We start from the raw sequence: 15,457 nt of genomic DNA, 5'->3' as shown, positions 1-15,457 counted from the left end.
GCCCGCCCAAGGATAAGCGCATGCGCGCGTTGTGCCGCGCGGTAGTGGAGGCGGCGGGGCGCGGGTCCCGCTGCCGTCGGGCGGCGCGGGGGGCTATGGGCAGCGTGCGCTGGGCCTTCCCTTGCGCCGCCTGGCGTCCCTGCCGCCAGGAGTGGCTGCTGGCGGCGCGGCTGGTGCAGCCCGAGGAGAAGGACCGCGTCGGCCAGTTTGTCTTTGCCCGCGATGCCAAAGCCGCCTTGGTACATGCTGGTGGGAGGCGGGAGGCACGGCGGCGGGCGGCCGTAGTCTGCGGGCGGGACTCACTGGACCGCCTTGCCCGGAGCCCTCCGTCTCGTTGCTCTCTCTCCCGCTGCTGCGGGTGTCGCCGGCGGGGCCCTGCCCCTCGACGGGGCCGTGGCGGAGGCTGCCGAGGGCGCCTCGGGGCGCGGGCGGAGGCTGCTGCGCTGGGGACCCCCCCCTCCTCCCCCCTCCCCCCGGCACCACTCGCGGTCCCGGCACCGGCACTTTCCCCTGGGGACCCGGTTGTCTCTCTGCCGACTCAGTATTGCCCAATTTTCTGACTTCTCGTAGGAAAATACGCCCTGCGAGGGCATGACAGGGAAGTAAATGCATTACAAAGCGTTAATTGCCAGCTCTGCTTACATCTTCACTTCGGAGGAAAAAGGGATGTTTGCAGTCTGCTCTTAGTAGTTACTCCGAAAGACTTCACGAGTTTTATGTCATGATGTTAAGAGATAAAAATCAACGTACTCTGGGAGACTATACGTGAAGACAGTAGTGTAATGTGTAAGGAAATAAAACTGGTTACATAATTCAGGTTTTAAATCTTACGTAACAATGTGGTAGTAATACAGACTTTTGCTAACTAGCCTGTAAGTAGTTACTCATAATTTTTAGCTGTGTGGTATTTAGCACCTGAGTCACTGAGTGAATGTACTGAAAGGAAGGCTGCTGAGACACTTTGAACGTTCATGTGGGATAAACAGTATTGATCTATGCCATAAAGTATCCTAAGTAAATAAGGTAGAGAAGGAACTATTTTATGTGGTTCTTCTAGGCTGGGACTGCTTTTTATTGGGTCTTGTGTTGTCTCTCCGCTAATAGCGATAACAAATGCATTCTGTACTTGGGTCTGGTAAACTATTTTGGTTAAATTTACTTGACACAGGCTTTTATAAAAGGGAGAAATCTAAATGATTTGGCTAAAATATACTCTTAACTTTGTATCGGCAATAATAAAGCCACATTTTTTTAGGTAGGTGGTTTTCTAGCAACCACAGATATTTTGCACATAGCATAATAGTTCTGTATTAATCACTTCCATTTTATTTCACAGGCTGGACGCCTGCTGATGCGGAAATTAATTGCAGAAAAGTTGTGCATACCTTGGAATGAAATAAACTTGCAAAGGACATCAAAAGGAAAACCCTTCCTGGCAAATAACGTATTCAGTATCTATTCGAATTACAACTTCAACATCTCTCATCAAGGAGATTATGCAGTTCTTGCAGCTGAGCCTGAGCTTCAAGTTGGCATTGATATTATGAAGACTAATTTACCAGGTAATGCATTATGGTGAAAAAGCAGATTCTGTAGTGTTTAAGTGCTGAACATTTTAATGTTTCCCAAAGAACCAATCTGTGTCCTAGAAATTCAGTGTAATTAGAAGAGAGTATATGAATGTGTTGTGTATTTGGTTTTTTTATTATTAAATGCACTCCTCATTGTTTATTTTGGGTTTTCTGTTATGCCAGGTATGGATATATTTCCAGTTTAGAAAAGCAGAACCCTGGAAAAATAAGGTCATGAATCCTGCTATGACATTGGCAGGACCGGCATCTGCAGATATTTTAATTACAGGTTTGCTGTCTGTTAGCTAGAAGCAGGGACAACTTTCCAGCTAGGGACAGTGGGATCCATCCCCATGAGAACTTTATAGACCATGAGTATTACTTTCTTGTCCCACAAACGTGGACATTATATGTGTCAGCACCAGGCCTAGTATTGTAGCAAATGGGCATCAGAGATTCACTGTGAGTGTGCCGTAATCTTCAGTGAGAGGGGATCATGAGAGGGAACATTTGAGGTGCCCCTGGTAAAAGACTAAACTTCACAAAATTAGTTGTTGGCCTATTTATTTGTATGAAATGTTGCTCTAACCTGACTATATTAGTGAACTTCAGGATCCAAATTTTAAATTAGAATTGTAGCGAAGTGTATTTCTTAAATACAGTTTTATTGAGATCATTTAGTTCACAAATGTTTGTCAATGCATGACTGGGTTAAAGGAGAAACATACTGGGGTTTACGATTTACTGGAATTTTAGTTTTTGAGAATCTTCCTCAAATGTTTAACCAGATATGATAGTAATAGCTGTGTTCTTAGAAGATCTCCAATCTTCTTCACAATCTCCAATATGCCCAGCATGTTATGCTGTGAAATAATTTGTGTAGTAAGGTAAAGATTCAAATAAATCCTGACTGGATAACTCTCTCTGATAGCTTTACACCTTTTTAATGATTACTACAAGTGTACGTTTTTGGATTGGTATGTTTAGCTAAGATGCGCAGAAGCTTTACTGCAATCCAAAGTAGAGTTCTCCTCTGTGACTAAGTTTGGTCTATTGTAGACCCTCACTCTAAAGATGGTGGTCAGCATGTGAGGTCACACTGTAGCCCGTGGAGGACCCCACACCAGAGCAGTTGTATATTTCGTGATAGGAACTGTGGCCAGTGGGTAAAGCTGCACTGGAACAGGTGCGCCCCGGAAGGGACTGTAGTAATGCAGGGCCCAAATACCAGATTAAGCTCAAGGCTGGTGCTTTTGTCATAGCTCTCCCAGGCAAAACAAAGTGATGTCCCAGCTGTGTCTCCTCCAAATGTCTTGCACACCCTCAGCCTATTTGCTGCAGGGGCAGAGTGACAGAGAAGGCCTCAACGCTGTGCAAACACTGCTGATACTAGTGTGTTATCAACACTGTTTTAGGCATAGATCTAAAACACAGCGCCATACAGGCTGCTATGAAAAAATTAACACCCAGACCCAGTACCCTTGGAAACACTTTGGCTGGACTTGCCACAAGCCTTACTGCAAGACTCCAAAGTTACTCATTTTAAAAAGCTTTCCTGTTTCAGCAGCTAGCTAGTGAACACCTAAATGTTCAAATGTTTGTGTTTTAAGCTTTTCTTGGGAGATGAAAAATTGAAAATTGTTTATACGTGCTATATATGGAGGTAGGGATATCTTGCATCCTCTGCTGGCATTTTATGCAACTGGAATTGCAGCTGGCATTTTAAAGGCACATTGCTGATGTCCAGCTGACAAGTCTTATGAAATGTGTTAAACTCTCCTTCTGAATGTAGGAAACAATTGTTAAGAGTAGAGGTTTAATTTTACATTTAGGTTTAGAAATCTGTGTGTTACTTCTCCATTTTGGAATACAATATATTCAGCTTTGTAAGGGAATATATTCTTAGTTCTTTTCTGGTTAATAGAAAAAAAAAATCTTTTAACTTCAGTATTAGCTGGCTTTATTAAAAAAAAAATCTCATCTCTACTGCTTCCTTTCTCTTGCATTTTTACTTACTTATTCACTATTTCTTTCTCATTTCCCTCATGTTAAATCACTGAAATAGTGGATAACCCAATGTCCATTGATCTGTTGCTCGTTCTGCAGGCAGCACCAGAACAAATCAAGGTTCTTTTACCTTGTGTCTGAGTGTATTCTTTATTCGGCGTCCCTAGTCAATGTTGTCATAAGAGGTGTAGAATCAAAGTTAGGCTGTCAGTATATATTGTCACTTACTCTTAGTTATGTCAACTTTAGCAGGCTAAATTTAGGAAAAAATTATCTTGAGTTCATCCCATTGATGATGTTTTGGTTGCTGTTCTGCTTCTGTCATGTAGCTTTTTGATTGTCTGTCCTAGGGTTTCTAAATAACAACAGGAAGCTGAAGTTCAAAGTAGGATTTGGTGTCAGGGAAAGAGTTTAATCTCAGCAGAAAAGTAGGAAAAGCGGTGAAACCAAACTCAATTTTTAGTTAACTAATAAGAGGGTTTAGATACAGCATTCAGTTCTTGACGTCTTCAGTAGCAAGAGAGGCTCCTGCCAACAACATGTCCTAGAATCATTGATGGCAGCAGTCATGACCTCTTACCATAAAGCAAATGTTGCCACATCCCCTTGGGCAGCTGCGTTCAGCAGCTGTGTGGATTTCATTTGTGAGTATGAGCTGGTGAGATTAAGTAACGCTTTGAGGTCCGACACAAACAGGCTTCAGGTTTTTTTACCCATAGAGAGAAAAATGATGGTTATTCTGGAGATGCTCGTGATTCCAAAGACTAAATGATGGAATTAAATCGATGCTTTTGTAATAAAGTGATAATGAAAAACTATATATCCAGATGACCAATCTGAAACAAGCTAGTGACAGATGCAGCCTGCTAGGATTCCCGAACATGGGTCCTTTATCCACCTTTATCCATGGCTACTTCATCCACCTCTCCCTCTTTCATCAGAGATCTAGGTATATACGAACAGAAAAGGGGGCTATTAGGGCAAGTCACTGTATCCACAATCTGAATTCATGGTGGCAAGCTTCACAGTGTATACAGAGGAGTACAAAATGCATCATTACAAAATTTCCAGCTTTCCTTTCCAATATCTGAAGTTCCACAGCTAGCATAGTCTGTCCTGAAGTAATTTAGCTGTCAACAGCTTGTATGCATCTTTTCTATCTTTTGATAAGGAGAGAAAGGAACTTCAATTCTTGTCATTACGCATAAGAAATAACTGTCGTGTTAGCACCTGCTTGTGCAATTTTTTCCACATTATGTAACTTTACATAAAGATTTGTGAATTAAATAAAAAAATACCACGTTCCAAATTTTAAAGAGGTTTTATTTATGGCCATATGTCTTCCTTTTTGGAATTATAATTTGTATTTTTGGAAAAGAAATATGGTATTAACAAAGACTTAGTGATTGTATGTGGGAAAGTGAGCTAGCAAATAAGCAATATTAAGGATAGAATTTTAAATTATAGTCTCTGTAATAAGAACTAAAGCTAGCAGTCTTTTCACCTAAAATTTTTCTGAGAAATATTTTTGTCTTAGCAGAATTGCCTAGAACTCTTTTTACTGCTGTGCTATGAATATATAACTTGGCTTTATCAGTATTGTTTTATCTGATAGTTCCACTGAGTGGTGCTCTTGCTCTGTGGTTGCTAAATACATTATATTTCTGAGAGTGAATCCACTATAAATCTTTCTCTGGAATAGCTACAAGGACAAAGAGTTCCCTGTGTACAAAGTACATTACAGTAGGTTGGTTTGTTTGGGTTTTTTCCCAAATGCTTGTTTAAATACGAAGTATTTCATCTTGTGATGTTACCCAACAGAATCTTGATTGAGGTCTCCAATATTCTAGTTCTTATATTCCTTTATTGTTCAACCAGTGAACAAAATATGCAGAGCAAATATACAAGAGAGTATCATGCAGCTGAAAGTTGTGAGAAATATGCTATTAAATTGTGTGCTAGCATGTAACAAGGAGACGTGATGCACATGAACATTTTATGTCACTTGTTAATCTGTGCTATCTATTTTTGTTTTACTTATGAGCCATAAGAACCTGCCTCTTTCCATATTACTTTTGCTGCATTATTAAAGTCTGAAAAATGAAACTACTTCAAGACATAGCCTTCTTTGAATGTGAAGGCAGGCCATACAAGAAGCTATTCTTAGCAGTGCAAATAGAGACAGCTCTACAGAAGTTCCACAGGTATGCAATGGTTTCTCACCTTTTTTCCTCTATTCAGATGTTGAACTAAATAATGTAGTGATGGCAGAAAAGGAAGATGTCCTCTTTAGGTATGGTGTGGTGTTGCCTTTTAGTTATCCGGCAGGTTATTGTTGTAGATTTAAATCAGGCTTTCAATTTACTTGGTTTTGAAGAATCACTGAGATCAATGATTTTTTTCTTCTCTTTAGATCAGTTTAAGATGAACTCAAGTCATTTGGGAAAATGCACTCTGTACTGTAAATTTGGTAATGGACGTAATTGTGGACATTATTTGGCAAGAGACGTAATGCATATGAAATTATTTTAGCCCTTTCACAAAAGAAGTGAGAAGGATTCTCACAGTACTATTAACTCCTCTGGAAAAACTCAGCTTGTGATAATGTATTTGATTTTTAACTTCTGGACAAGAAATTTTGCAACAAGTGTCAACTTGGTTTAAGTGGTGTGTGGGATGTTGATTTACCAGTCACTTAAACTCTGTAAAGTAGAACATTTTCAGAGACTTAGGAAATAATTACAGCTTAATAAAGATTGCTTTGAGCATTTGAAAAAAGTTTAAATCTTAGGTTCAAGAGCTTTCCTGCTTTGCAAGTGATTTTTTCTTTTCAGTAATGCAATTTTTTAGCTTAGATGGAATTACAAAGGTAAATAAATTAACAGTTCATTCCTGATCTTTCATAATCAGCCTGCAATCTTTCTTACCTATTGCATTATAGTTGCTTTGATCTGGGCTTCTGCAATCTCAATGTAATTCCAGAATTAAATATTTGACATGCAGTAAAATTAGCTTTTCTCATTAATCTTCTGGTTTTATGCTAGGTTTGCTTATTAAAAGACACAAAAGGGTAAATTTTTCTGCGTGTGAATTTTACAGAAAAATAATTTGATCTAAAAATACTTCCTGAAATGCTTTTTAAAGAAAGTAGGCTATTATGTGCAAGCACCAGGTTGTTTGAAACTGTTTTTCTCTCAGGCAAAAAAATATAAATATAACTTATTTTTCTCTTTCTATTCTCATTATTTGATCATGGAGGTGAGATAATACAAGAAATGATAGAGATCTTCAAATCGGAGATATGTCACATGTGAATCAAAGTATCAAAGTCCCACACAAAGAAGCTAAATATCATACTTCAGTCTAACTAGTGGAGGAAAGTGCTCTCTCGCCAGCCATTTATAAACTTTGTGCCATTTCTTTTGGTAGTCATAAACTAAATTGAGAGTTAGGCACACCTATATCATAGTTGGCATGTCTTTTACCTAGCAGCCATATTCAAGTTTTAGAACTTGTAATGCGTTTTTTAATTGCTGTTTTTCAGCTTTTGCAATGAGAAATTCTTGACCTAGAAAGAAATGCCAAAACAGATTGTTCTTTGGAGTGCCTTTGTCCTTATGGTGCCTTAACTTTACCTTAAGCAAAGTTTTAATTGTTTTTTGTTTTTATTGTTGTATTTCAGTAAATCTCATAGCAGCAATCAGTATCTAATCTTTTACTACAAGAGATAAGTGCCAAATTATTAGCTAATGGTACAGCTATGGATATGTAGATGCGCTGTTTGGGATGAAGAAATTAACAAAGGATTTAGGTTAAACGTTACTTCTAATGATTAAGGAAGTCAGAATTTATAAATACAAAACCACATCATTTTTAGATGCACAGCTAAATAATGTCATTGTTGAACTACTGAATCATAATGGTCATATGCCCTTGCACTGAGTAAACGGGGAATAATTTCTTTGTTCCTGTTCTAGTTGAAAATGGAAAGAAACAGCCATCTTAAGCATACTGTTAAAGAATACATATTATATAGCAGTTTCATTATTGTGCTTTATTTAGTCACATTTCTAACACTGTTTTAACCTGGAATTACATCATGTTTGTAAAAACACTTGCACATTCTAGTAATTGATTAAGCACCAATGCTTGATAAACTGTGAAAGGAAAATCTGATACTGTGATTGGATTTCTTCTTTGAGAGGAAATATACTTTTTAGAAACATTCTTAATCCTTTATGATTGTTTTTTAATAGGAAAACATAAACCCATTTGGATTAAAATAGAAACTGACAGCAAAATGTAGAACAGTAAAAATGAACTTGTAGAGAATAAGATATGTTTAAAATGAGGGATAAATTAACAATTATGAAACCAAAAAACTTAAACCAGGAGCTTTTAGTAAAAATAAGAGGTGGAACAAAGAGGAACTCTAAGAATGCTTATCTGGTTTGGTTTGGGGTTTTTTTCTGAAATATCCTTCTGCACACAATTTACAAAAATCACAGTTTATTCCTTAATTGGTCTTTTGGGAAATCAAGTTATATATTCAAAATGAGGTGCTAAAGAGAACTGATTTTTTTTTTTTTTTTTAACAGAACTAAAAATACTTCTCAGCCTGCACTAATGACAGTTAGCTTTGGCTTTCCATGTTAAGGAAGTCTAGAAGAAAGGTGTGACGGGGGGCCAAGGTTAAGTAATTATTATGTAAGTATTAGGAATTCGCTTTTTGAGGAGTTTCTTGCTAACACTGACCATTTCCAATAGCTTCAGCTCTACAGATACATATATTTGTTGCAAGGGTTGGAAAATAGAAGCTGTCTTTATCCTGTGTTGTCAGAAGCTTATTTGGCTGTTGTCTGTGCAAGGATTACGCTTTGGAGATCTTATTAGTTTCAGGGTTGGGATACAATGTTTTAGAGACAGATTTGCAGATTTTTAGACTGATTTATGAAATGGTAGAAATGTATCTTAAATATTTAATGTCTCCCCTCAGTAACTAAAAAAAAAAAGTCTCAGCTGGATTTCCCTGATGTAGTTCCTTTCTAAAAGAAATTCTGATTTTTTAACAAGGCAAATATTTTTATATTTTCTCACTGAAGGTGACAGGTTGCTGTTGTCATGTCAGGTTTTCAGGAAGGTTTAGGACCAGGAAACTTCTGCTACTTCTATAAGTAGCTGTTTTCTTGCCTTATATCGGGTGGTGCTGTAAGTTCTAGGCATTCATGCCTGTGTTATGTGCTGTGTTGCATTTTGATGGAAAATCCAATCTTGTAGTGCATTAAAAAATAGTTACTTGCCCTGTACAGTTTTTCTGTCTGTTCATCAGAATTGTCGGGTTTTGTTTAAAATATGTAGATCTTTTTCCTAGCAAAAAACCCTAATTTAATAAAAACATAGCAAACACTTGGAGATAGTATCTGCAAGAGTAGATATGGTAGTAGATCGCCATAGCAAGATGGGTGATGAGTGGAATGAGAGCAGCCCTGTGGAGAAGGGCTTGGGGTTATTAGTGGATGAAAAACTGGATATAAGCCAGCAGTGTGCACTTGCAGCCCAGAAAGCCAACTGTATCCTGGGCTGCATCAAAAGAAGTGTGACCAGCAGGTCGAGGGAGGTGATTCTCCCCCTCTACTCCGCTCTTGTGAGACCCCACCTGCAGTACTGCGTTCAGCTCTGGGGGCCCCAACATAAGCAAGACAGGTACCTGCTCGAGCAGGTCCAGAGGAGGATCACGAAGATGATCAGAGGGCTGGAGCACCTCCCCTGTGAGGACAGGCTGAGAGAGTTGAGGTTGTTCATCCTGGAGAAGAGATGCCTCTGGGAAGACCTTGTAGCAGCCTTCCAGTACTTAAAGGGGGCCTACAGGAAAGGTGGAGAGGGAATCTTTATCAGGGAGTGTAGTGATAGGAAAAGGGGTAACAGTTTTAAACTGAAAGAGGGTAGATTTAGATTAGATATTAAGAGAAAATTCTTTGCTGTGAGGGTGGTGAGACACTGGAAGAGGTTGCCCAGAGAAGTTGTGGATACCCCATCCCAAGAAGTGTTGGATGGGGCTTTGAGCAACCTGGTCTAGTGGAAGGTATCCCTGCCCATGGCAGGGGGGTTGGAACTAGATGATCATTAAGGTCCCTTCCAACCCAAACCATTCTGTGATTCTATGAAAGATATAACTAATACAGGTGAATGAACCATTGAAGTTTTATCAGTTTTTCAGTTGTGGGCCATGTGCTGCTTTTGCCATGTTGCAATACAATTATCTTCCTCTTTCATCTTTTCTTGTATAGCCTGTTGGCTGGATAAAAGACAGCTCCTGCAGTGGCCGGTCTGGAGCTATGCAGAAGTTGATTTGTGTGTTGATAGCAGGAAAGGATATGTGGGGACAGGATGCTGAATGACTAGCTGACTGCTATCTCTTCTCTGTGGGAAGACCAAACAAAACATGCTGTGTTTTAGTTGTCAAGTGGGCCAAACAGTCTTTCAGCTGCTGGCAAGCCAAACAAATGGCTTTACAAGGGGCTTTTTTAAAGCATGTTCTTACATGGTTACTTTCACTGTAATCACAGGAGAGATCAATTCCCAAATTTAAAACGCTAATACTTTTTCTGTCATCTAGTGTTTTTTTGGACTTCATTTTGAAGGGGGAAAAGAGGGAAGGACTGTGTATACACAGAAATGGGGATGTTTTAAGCATGAAAAAGATAAGGGACTGTCGTGGTTTAACCCCAGCCAGCAACTAAGCACCACACAGCCACTCACACTTCCTCCCCCCACCTAGTGGGATGGGGGAGAAGATCAGGAGAAAGAAGTAAAACTTGTGGGTTGAGATAAGAAGGGTTTAATAGAACAGAAAAGAAGAAACTAATAATTATAACACTAATAAAATAACACTAGTAATAATAAAAGGATTGTAATATACAAATGATGCACAGTGCAATCGCTCACCACCTGCCAATCGACACCCAGTTAGTCCCTGAGCGGTGATCCCCCCACTCCCCCCAGTTCCTATACTAGTTGGGACGTCACATGGTATGGAATACCCCATTGACCAGTTTGGGTCAGCTGCCCTGGCTGTGTCCTATGCCAACTTCTCCAACCTTCTTGCTGGCTGGGCATCAGAAGCTGAAAAATCCTTGACTTTAGTCTAAACATTACTTAGCAACAACTGAAAACATCAGTGTTACCAATGTTCTTATACCTAGCTCAAAAACATAGCACTGTACCAGCTACTAGGAAGACAATTAACTCTATCCCAGTTGAAACCAGGACAGGGACATTTTTACTGCATCTGGCTGTGAGATTCATGTTCTGGGACAGGCATCTGTGCAGTGTCCTGACTTCTGACATCGCAAGGAACTCTGTTGTTCAGTGGCTTCATTACTGGAGTAGGATATCATGATGTGGAAGGATATAGTCCCAGAGTGTGTATGTCTCAATATTGAGGACCAGCTCCACACCAAACGCTGAATTTAGAAGAGAGATCTCTCATCGTACTCTGAGAGAAACCAGCTCAGTCTGAATTAGCTTGTACTTTCTAAGGTTGCAGAGCTTTCGGGGGGGGGAAGGGAAATTGCATTAGTCAAATCAAGGTGCTAGGAAGCGTGAATCATGTAGTCAAATTCATGTGGAAGATGATGATGACTTAGGTACTGATAATTGGCTTTTTTTCCCTCCTCTTTTGTCCAATGTGATATTTATGTACCAAGCAGATCCCAATGCACCTTCAGGTTCTGCAGTAGTACTAGTTCCTTAGAGATGGGAATAGTCTCCCTGTAATCACATTTTCACTAAAGTACCTACCCTTTCCTGCTACTATTATCTTAATGCTTTTATGGTTCAGTAGCAACCATTAGCAATACCATGTAGATAATGTTGTTTTGCAGTATATCTGATTGAATGCAAAGATAGAACTGGGTGTCATCCCCTTTGTGCTGGAATTTCTGTCTATGCATCTCACCAGCACCATATATGCATGCATATATATACATGCATACCAGTATATATGTGTGTATATGTATGTATATATGTACATATATGCTTTTTATATACATCTATATGAGTGTGTGTGTAGATATATATGTGCACACACATGTACAGTGTGAGAGTTAATCTGATTTCACTGGAGGCAGAAAGTGATCTAGTATTGACACTGGGTGGTCATTCTCATAGCAGTGGGTTTTTGCTTGTCTGTTTTCTGGTAATAGTAGATGGTATTAAGTGGTATATTTTCTTTATTTTTAAGCGAAGGATTGTCAAAGGTTTCAGTCAATATGATCTTTCTGTATGTGTAGAAAGGCCATCTAGTACATTATTTCATAAAATGTAATAAAATGTTTGAGAGATCTGGTGGCTTGTTAGTACTACTGTAGTGTAAGGCTATAGATGGTCAGGCACATATATGTGGGTACTGTTGCACTAGCAACACCTTGAGGATTTTGTTGTCTTTAATTTAAAGAGTAAAAAGATCTAGCTCCATTAGAACATGTTCTATGTTCCTAAATGTCTGTTACCTTTAGAGAGATCTGAGCATGTTTGACTTTTTTGACTTCTTTTACATCAGTATTTGTTCCTCACAACCCACAGGCACAATGGCTTTATACAAGACAGTCTATTTTTATGTTTATTTAGGTTTTGTGCTTTTGTGTTTATTTTCAGTGTGGATGCATCATAACTTCATGAGTGTTGAAAGGAAGTAGAGTTCCTGCTGCTCTGACAAAATGGAATGATTGCTTTAACTGTTTGATATATTTTATAATGGAAAACTGATTAAAATGCCATTTTTATGGGGTAATTTACCTTTTTGAGGAAATACTGTGGCTACCTAGAGCTTTGCTAGCTGTGGTCTATGTCAATGGTTGTAACTTTTACTTGCTTAAGCCCTTTCCAAGAGGTTGTATAACAAGTTACGAAAGGTTTTCTTATTTTATTACTGCTCATTATCTTTTTTGCTATTACTGTTTAGTTGTACATTTCATTAAAAGAATTTGGGGTTCCTGAATCATCTTAGTGATTTAGACCTCATATATTTTAAATACTTTTATTTTCTCTACTCAGAAGCAAGCTAAAACCATGCTCTTGCACCCAGGTGTGATTATGTCAGTAAGGTCTTCAATGCAAGTCTCTACTGCAGTTGAATATTTGGCATAGAAAGAACGTGTGAAAGTATGCTGGAGTCTGAACAAAATTTGAGAGGATGTGTCATTTTTTTTTTTCTATTTTCAGAACAAATGTCAAAAAGCATGTATCTGTTGCAGACCATAGACCACCTGTCTGTAAATTGATCAGATGTGAGGTATCCAGTTAATAGTGTGTGACTTCTCTTCAGGTTTTTTTATCCAAGCCATACCTGTGTCAAAATTGCTATTTTTTCCAGTGCAGTTTTGGAGGTAGAGCTATCTAATCCATTATGTTTCTTTACTTTCTTTTGTTTAACATTGACTATCAGGGCAGCTTGCTTAAATATTCATCACTGCTGTTAGACCCAATCCCAGTAATGTGATTGAAACCTTAGCAGTTTCTCTAATATTGCAAAGACTTAACGATCCTAACTGCAGAGAAAATATCAAACATTATCAAATTATGTCAGTCTCTTTATGACTTTTCCATGTTGTACAATCTGGGAAACGTTGAGTAATTCAGAGGAGGCAACCTCAAATTTTCTGACATTTTAAAGTTAATGCTGCTTCTTGGAGGCACGCCAAGATAAAACATATCATCAGTAGTTACACGAGAATGGGTGTTTAACATATATCACTGGGAGAATTGTGGGATACTGGCAGAAAGTGGAGAGGTCACAGAATGCAAATCCAATTTCCAACTCACACTAAAGCTGTGTGAGGTAATAGATTTCAAAAACATGCTTTGTTAATTTTCTGTCTAGTTCTTCCAAGTTAGTAATTTATCTAGCTAATTATTTGTCTTGTGTCGTCAGTTTCTAAACATCTGTACAAGGGTTAGTTGGTATTAATGAACAATTAGCATTTGCTCATCGGTTGCAGAAGAAATGTTTTGTCTGTATCAGTTTACTTTGGTTTCCTTTAGAGATAGTAAAACATAGTCAAACATGTCTTGGGTCCTACATCAAAGGATTGTCAGCCCAAGAGTCCAGGACTCAAAACGTATTCATTGTATACAGTTTGTTAGTTTGCAGGATTTATAGCTAGGCTGTGTTTCACTTTATTAAGTAGATTGATCTGTTCATACTTCAGTCGCTCATTTTGCTAGCCAGTACGTTTTGCATTGTCACTTTGCCTGTTTGCCATCTGAAAGTAATTGATATGTATTGATTAGATATTAGTTCTTGATCACTGACCTGTTTCTTTCATGCAGTTCCAGGCAGTCAGGAATCTGTTAGCATTCTGGGGGTTGGTGGTTTTTGGTTGTTTGTTTTGTGGGTTTTTTTCAGCGGATTAGTTGATCAGTAATCTGGCAGTAGTAGCTTTTAGCTTTCAATTTCCATATTTTTGGATATAGACCACAGTATAAGCTAGTTACTTTGTATCTGACCAAAACAATTTGAAGACTGTAAAACTGGTAAAAACTGAAGTGAGGAAGGTCAGTCATCTGTTCTTCTCACTGTTTTTGAAAAGGCATGTCATAGTTTTAATAACTTCAGGTACAACAGGACAGTTACTACCTTTAAGTGTACATTGTATTACCAAAGCTGACTTACAATTGACCTGATGTTTTAACAGTGTAAACAAAACACCAGTATGAAGATTTCTGTATTAGCCCTATGGATAGTAGTCTTCACTATTATTAGCATCATAATTTACATGGATCTGCCTACAAATGCAAGTTGTTTGGCTTTTTTTATCAGGTAGGAAAATGGGGGAAAATTACCCTGCATTTATCTGCTATTTCTAAAGCATTTTCTCAAATAGGACCAGGGAATATAGCATGTTTTCTTGTTCTTCACTCCTACATCTTTTTAAAATCAATCTTTTGTATCTGGTCTGAGGTTTTGCTGTTTTACAGGGAAAATGCAAAGCAGATTTTTGGCCTAGTCTTTACAAAAAAATTAATAAAATACCCAGTTGTCATTGCAGTGGAAAAGATGGCATTGTATATTTCAGTGTACATAGTTTGTGCAAAAAATCCAAAATGCACACATGTATGCACACACATGATTGTGCATACTTATCTGTATATAGCATGTTTACTTTCCAGGTTTAATATTGGACTCTTTTCCAGTATCACTCACTATTTCTTCTCCTCACTCTTCCTGAAATTTACCGGATATTGTGTATTTTTAATTTAATGAAGAAACTTAACTTTTGGGTTAGAATTTTTTTTAAATGCATAGAAGACAATTTTTGAAAGATTACTCCGATTATATTTTTAAGGATCTAATGTGCTTGAAAGTTTATTAGCAGGGAATAATAGCTGTATATAGGAAAGAAATCGATTGCCTTCACAGCTGTGTTAATTTTACTTTTTTTTTTTTCTGTGAACTACTCTGGTTTCAGATCTTCATTATGGTATGATAGAGGTGTGAGGCTTAAGTGTCTGTAGATGAAAGAAAAATCAATGAAAATATATCTTGGTCTCAAGGATAAAACCTCTAGCTTCTCTTGTGAATATCAAACTAATTTAGACACCAACTGGAGGAACTGGTGAGAGCTTTGGTGGATGCCTTTCCTCTGTTGGCTACTGTTCCCTAAGAAGCAAGTTAAAGAGTGTTATGGAAAGGAGGCAGAGCTCTACACATTCTAGGGAAAAAGGACTTTTAAAGTTAGGCCATTGAATAGCTAAACCATCCAGTCAATTTTGTTCCAATGCAAATGAACAGACAGGTTTGTATTTGTCAGGCAGTCAGATACTGGGACAAATTGTTGTCAGTTAATTGGATGTTATGAAAAGAAGCTGTAGTATGTTTT

The 15,457-nt window shown here is 38.3% G+C and overlaps 1 protein-coding gene across 4 annotated transcripts in view; it reads left to right on the top strand.

Moving 5' to 3' along the window:
- The first annotated feature begins 5 nt into the window (after window positions 1–5).
- The window catches only part of AASDHPPT (aminoadipate-semialdehyde dehydrogenase-phosphopantetheinyl transferase), a 68,126-nt gene continuing 52,674 nt past the window's right edge, over window positions 6–15,457 (top strand). For all 4 annotated transcript variants that reach the window (XM_069808281.1, XM_069808282.1, XM_069808283.1 and 1 more), the window contains exons 1-2: window positions 6–239; window positions 1,337–1,562. In XM_069808281.1, the coding sequence (XP_069664382.1) occupies window positions 21–239; window positions 1,337–1,562 (445 nt within the window). In that variant the 5' untranslated portion in view covers window positions 6–20. The remainder of the gene's footprint in view (window positions 240–1,336; window positions 1,563–15,457) is intronic.

The sequence above is a fragment of the Haliaeetus albicilla genome, chromosome 20 (assembly GCF_947461875.1).
Source record: "Haliaeetus albicilla chromosome 20, bHalAlb1.1, whole genome shotgun sequence".
NCBI classification, from domain to species: Eukaryota; Metazoa; Chordata; class Aves; order Accipitriformes; family Accipitridae; genus Haliaeetus; species Haliaeetus albicilla.
The sequence above is the reverse complement of the archived record's forward strand: the minus strand, read 5'-3'. Positions and strand labels throughout refer to the sequence as shown.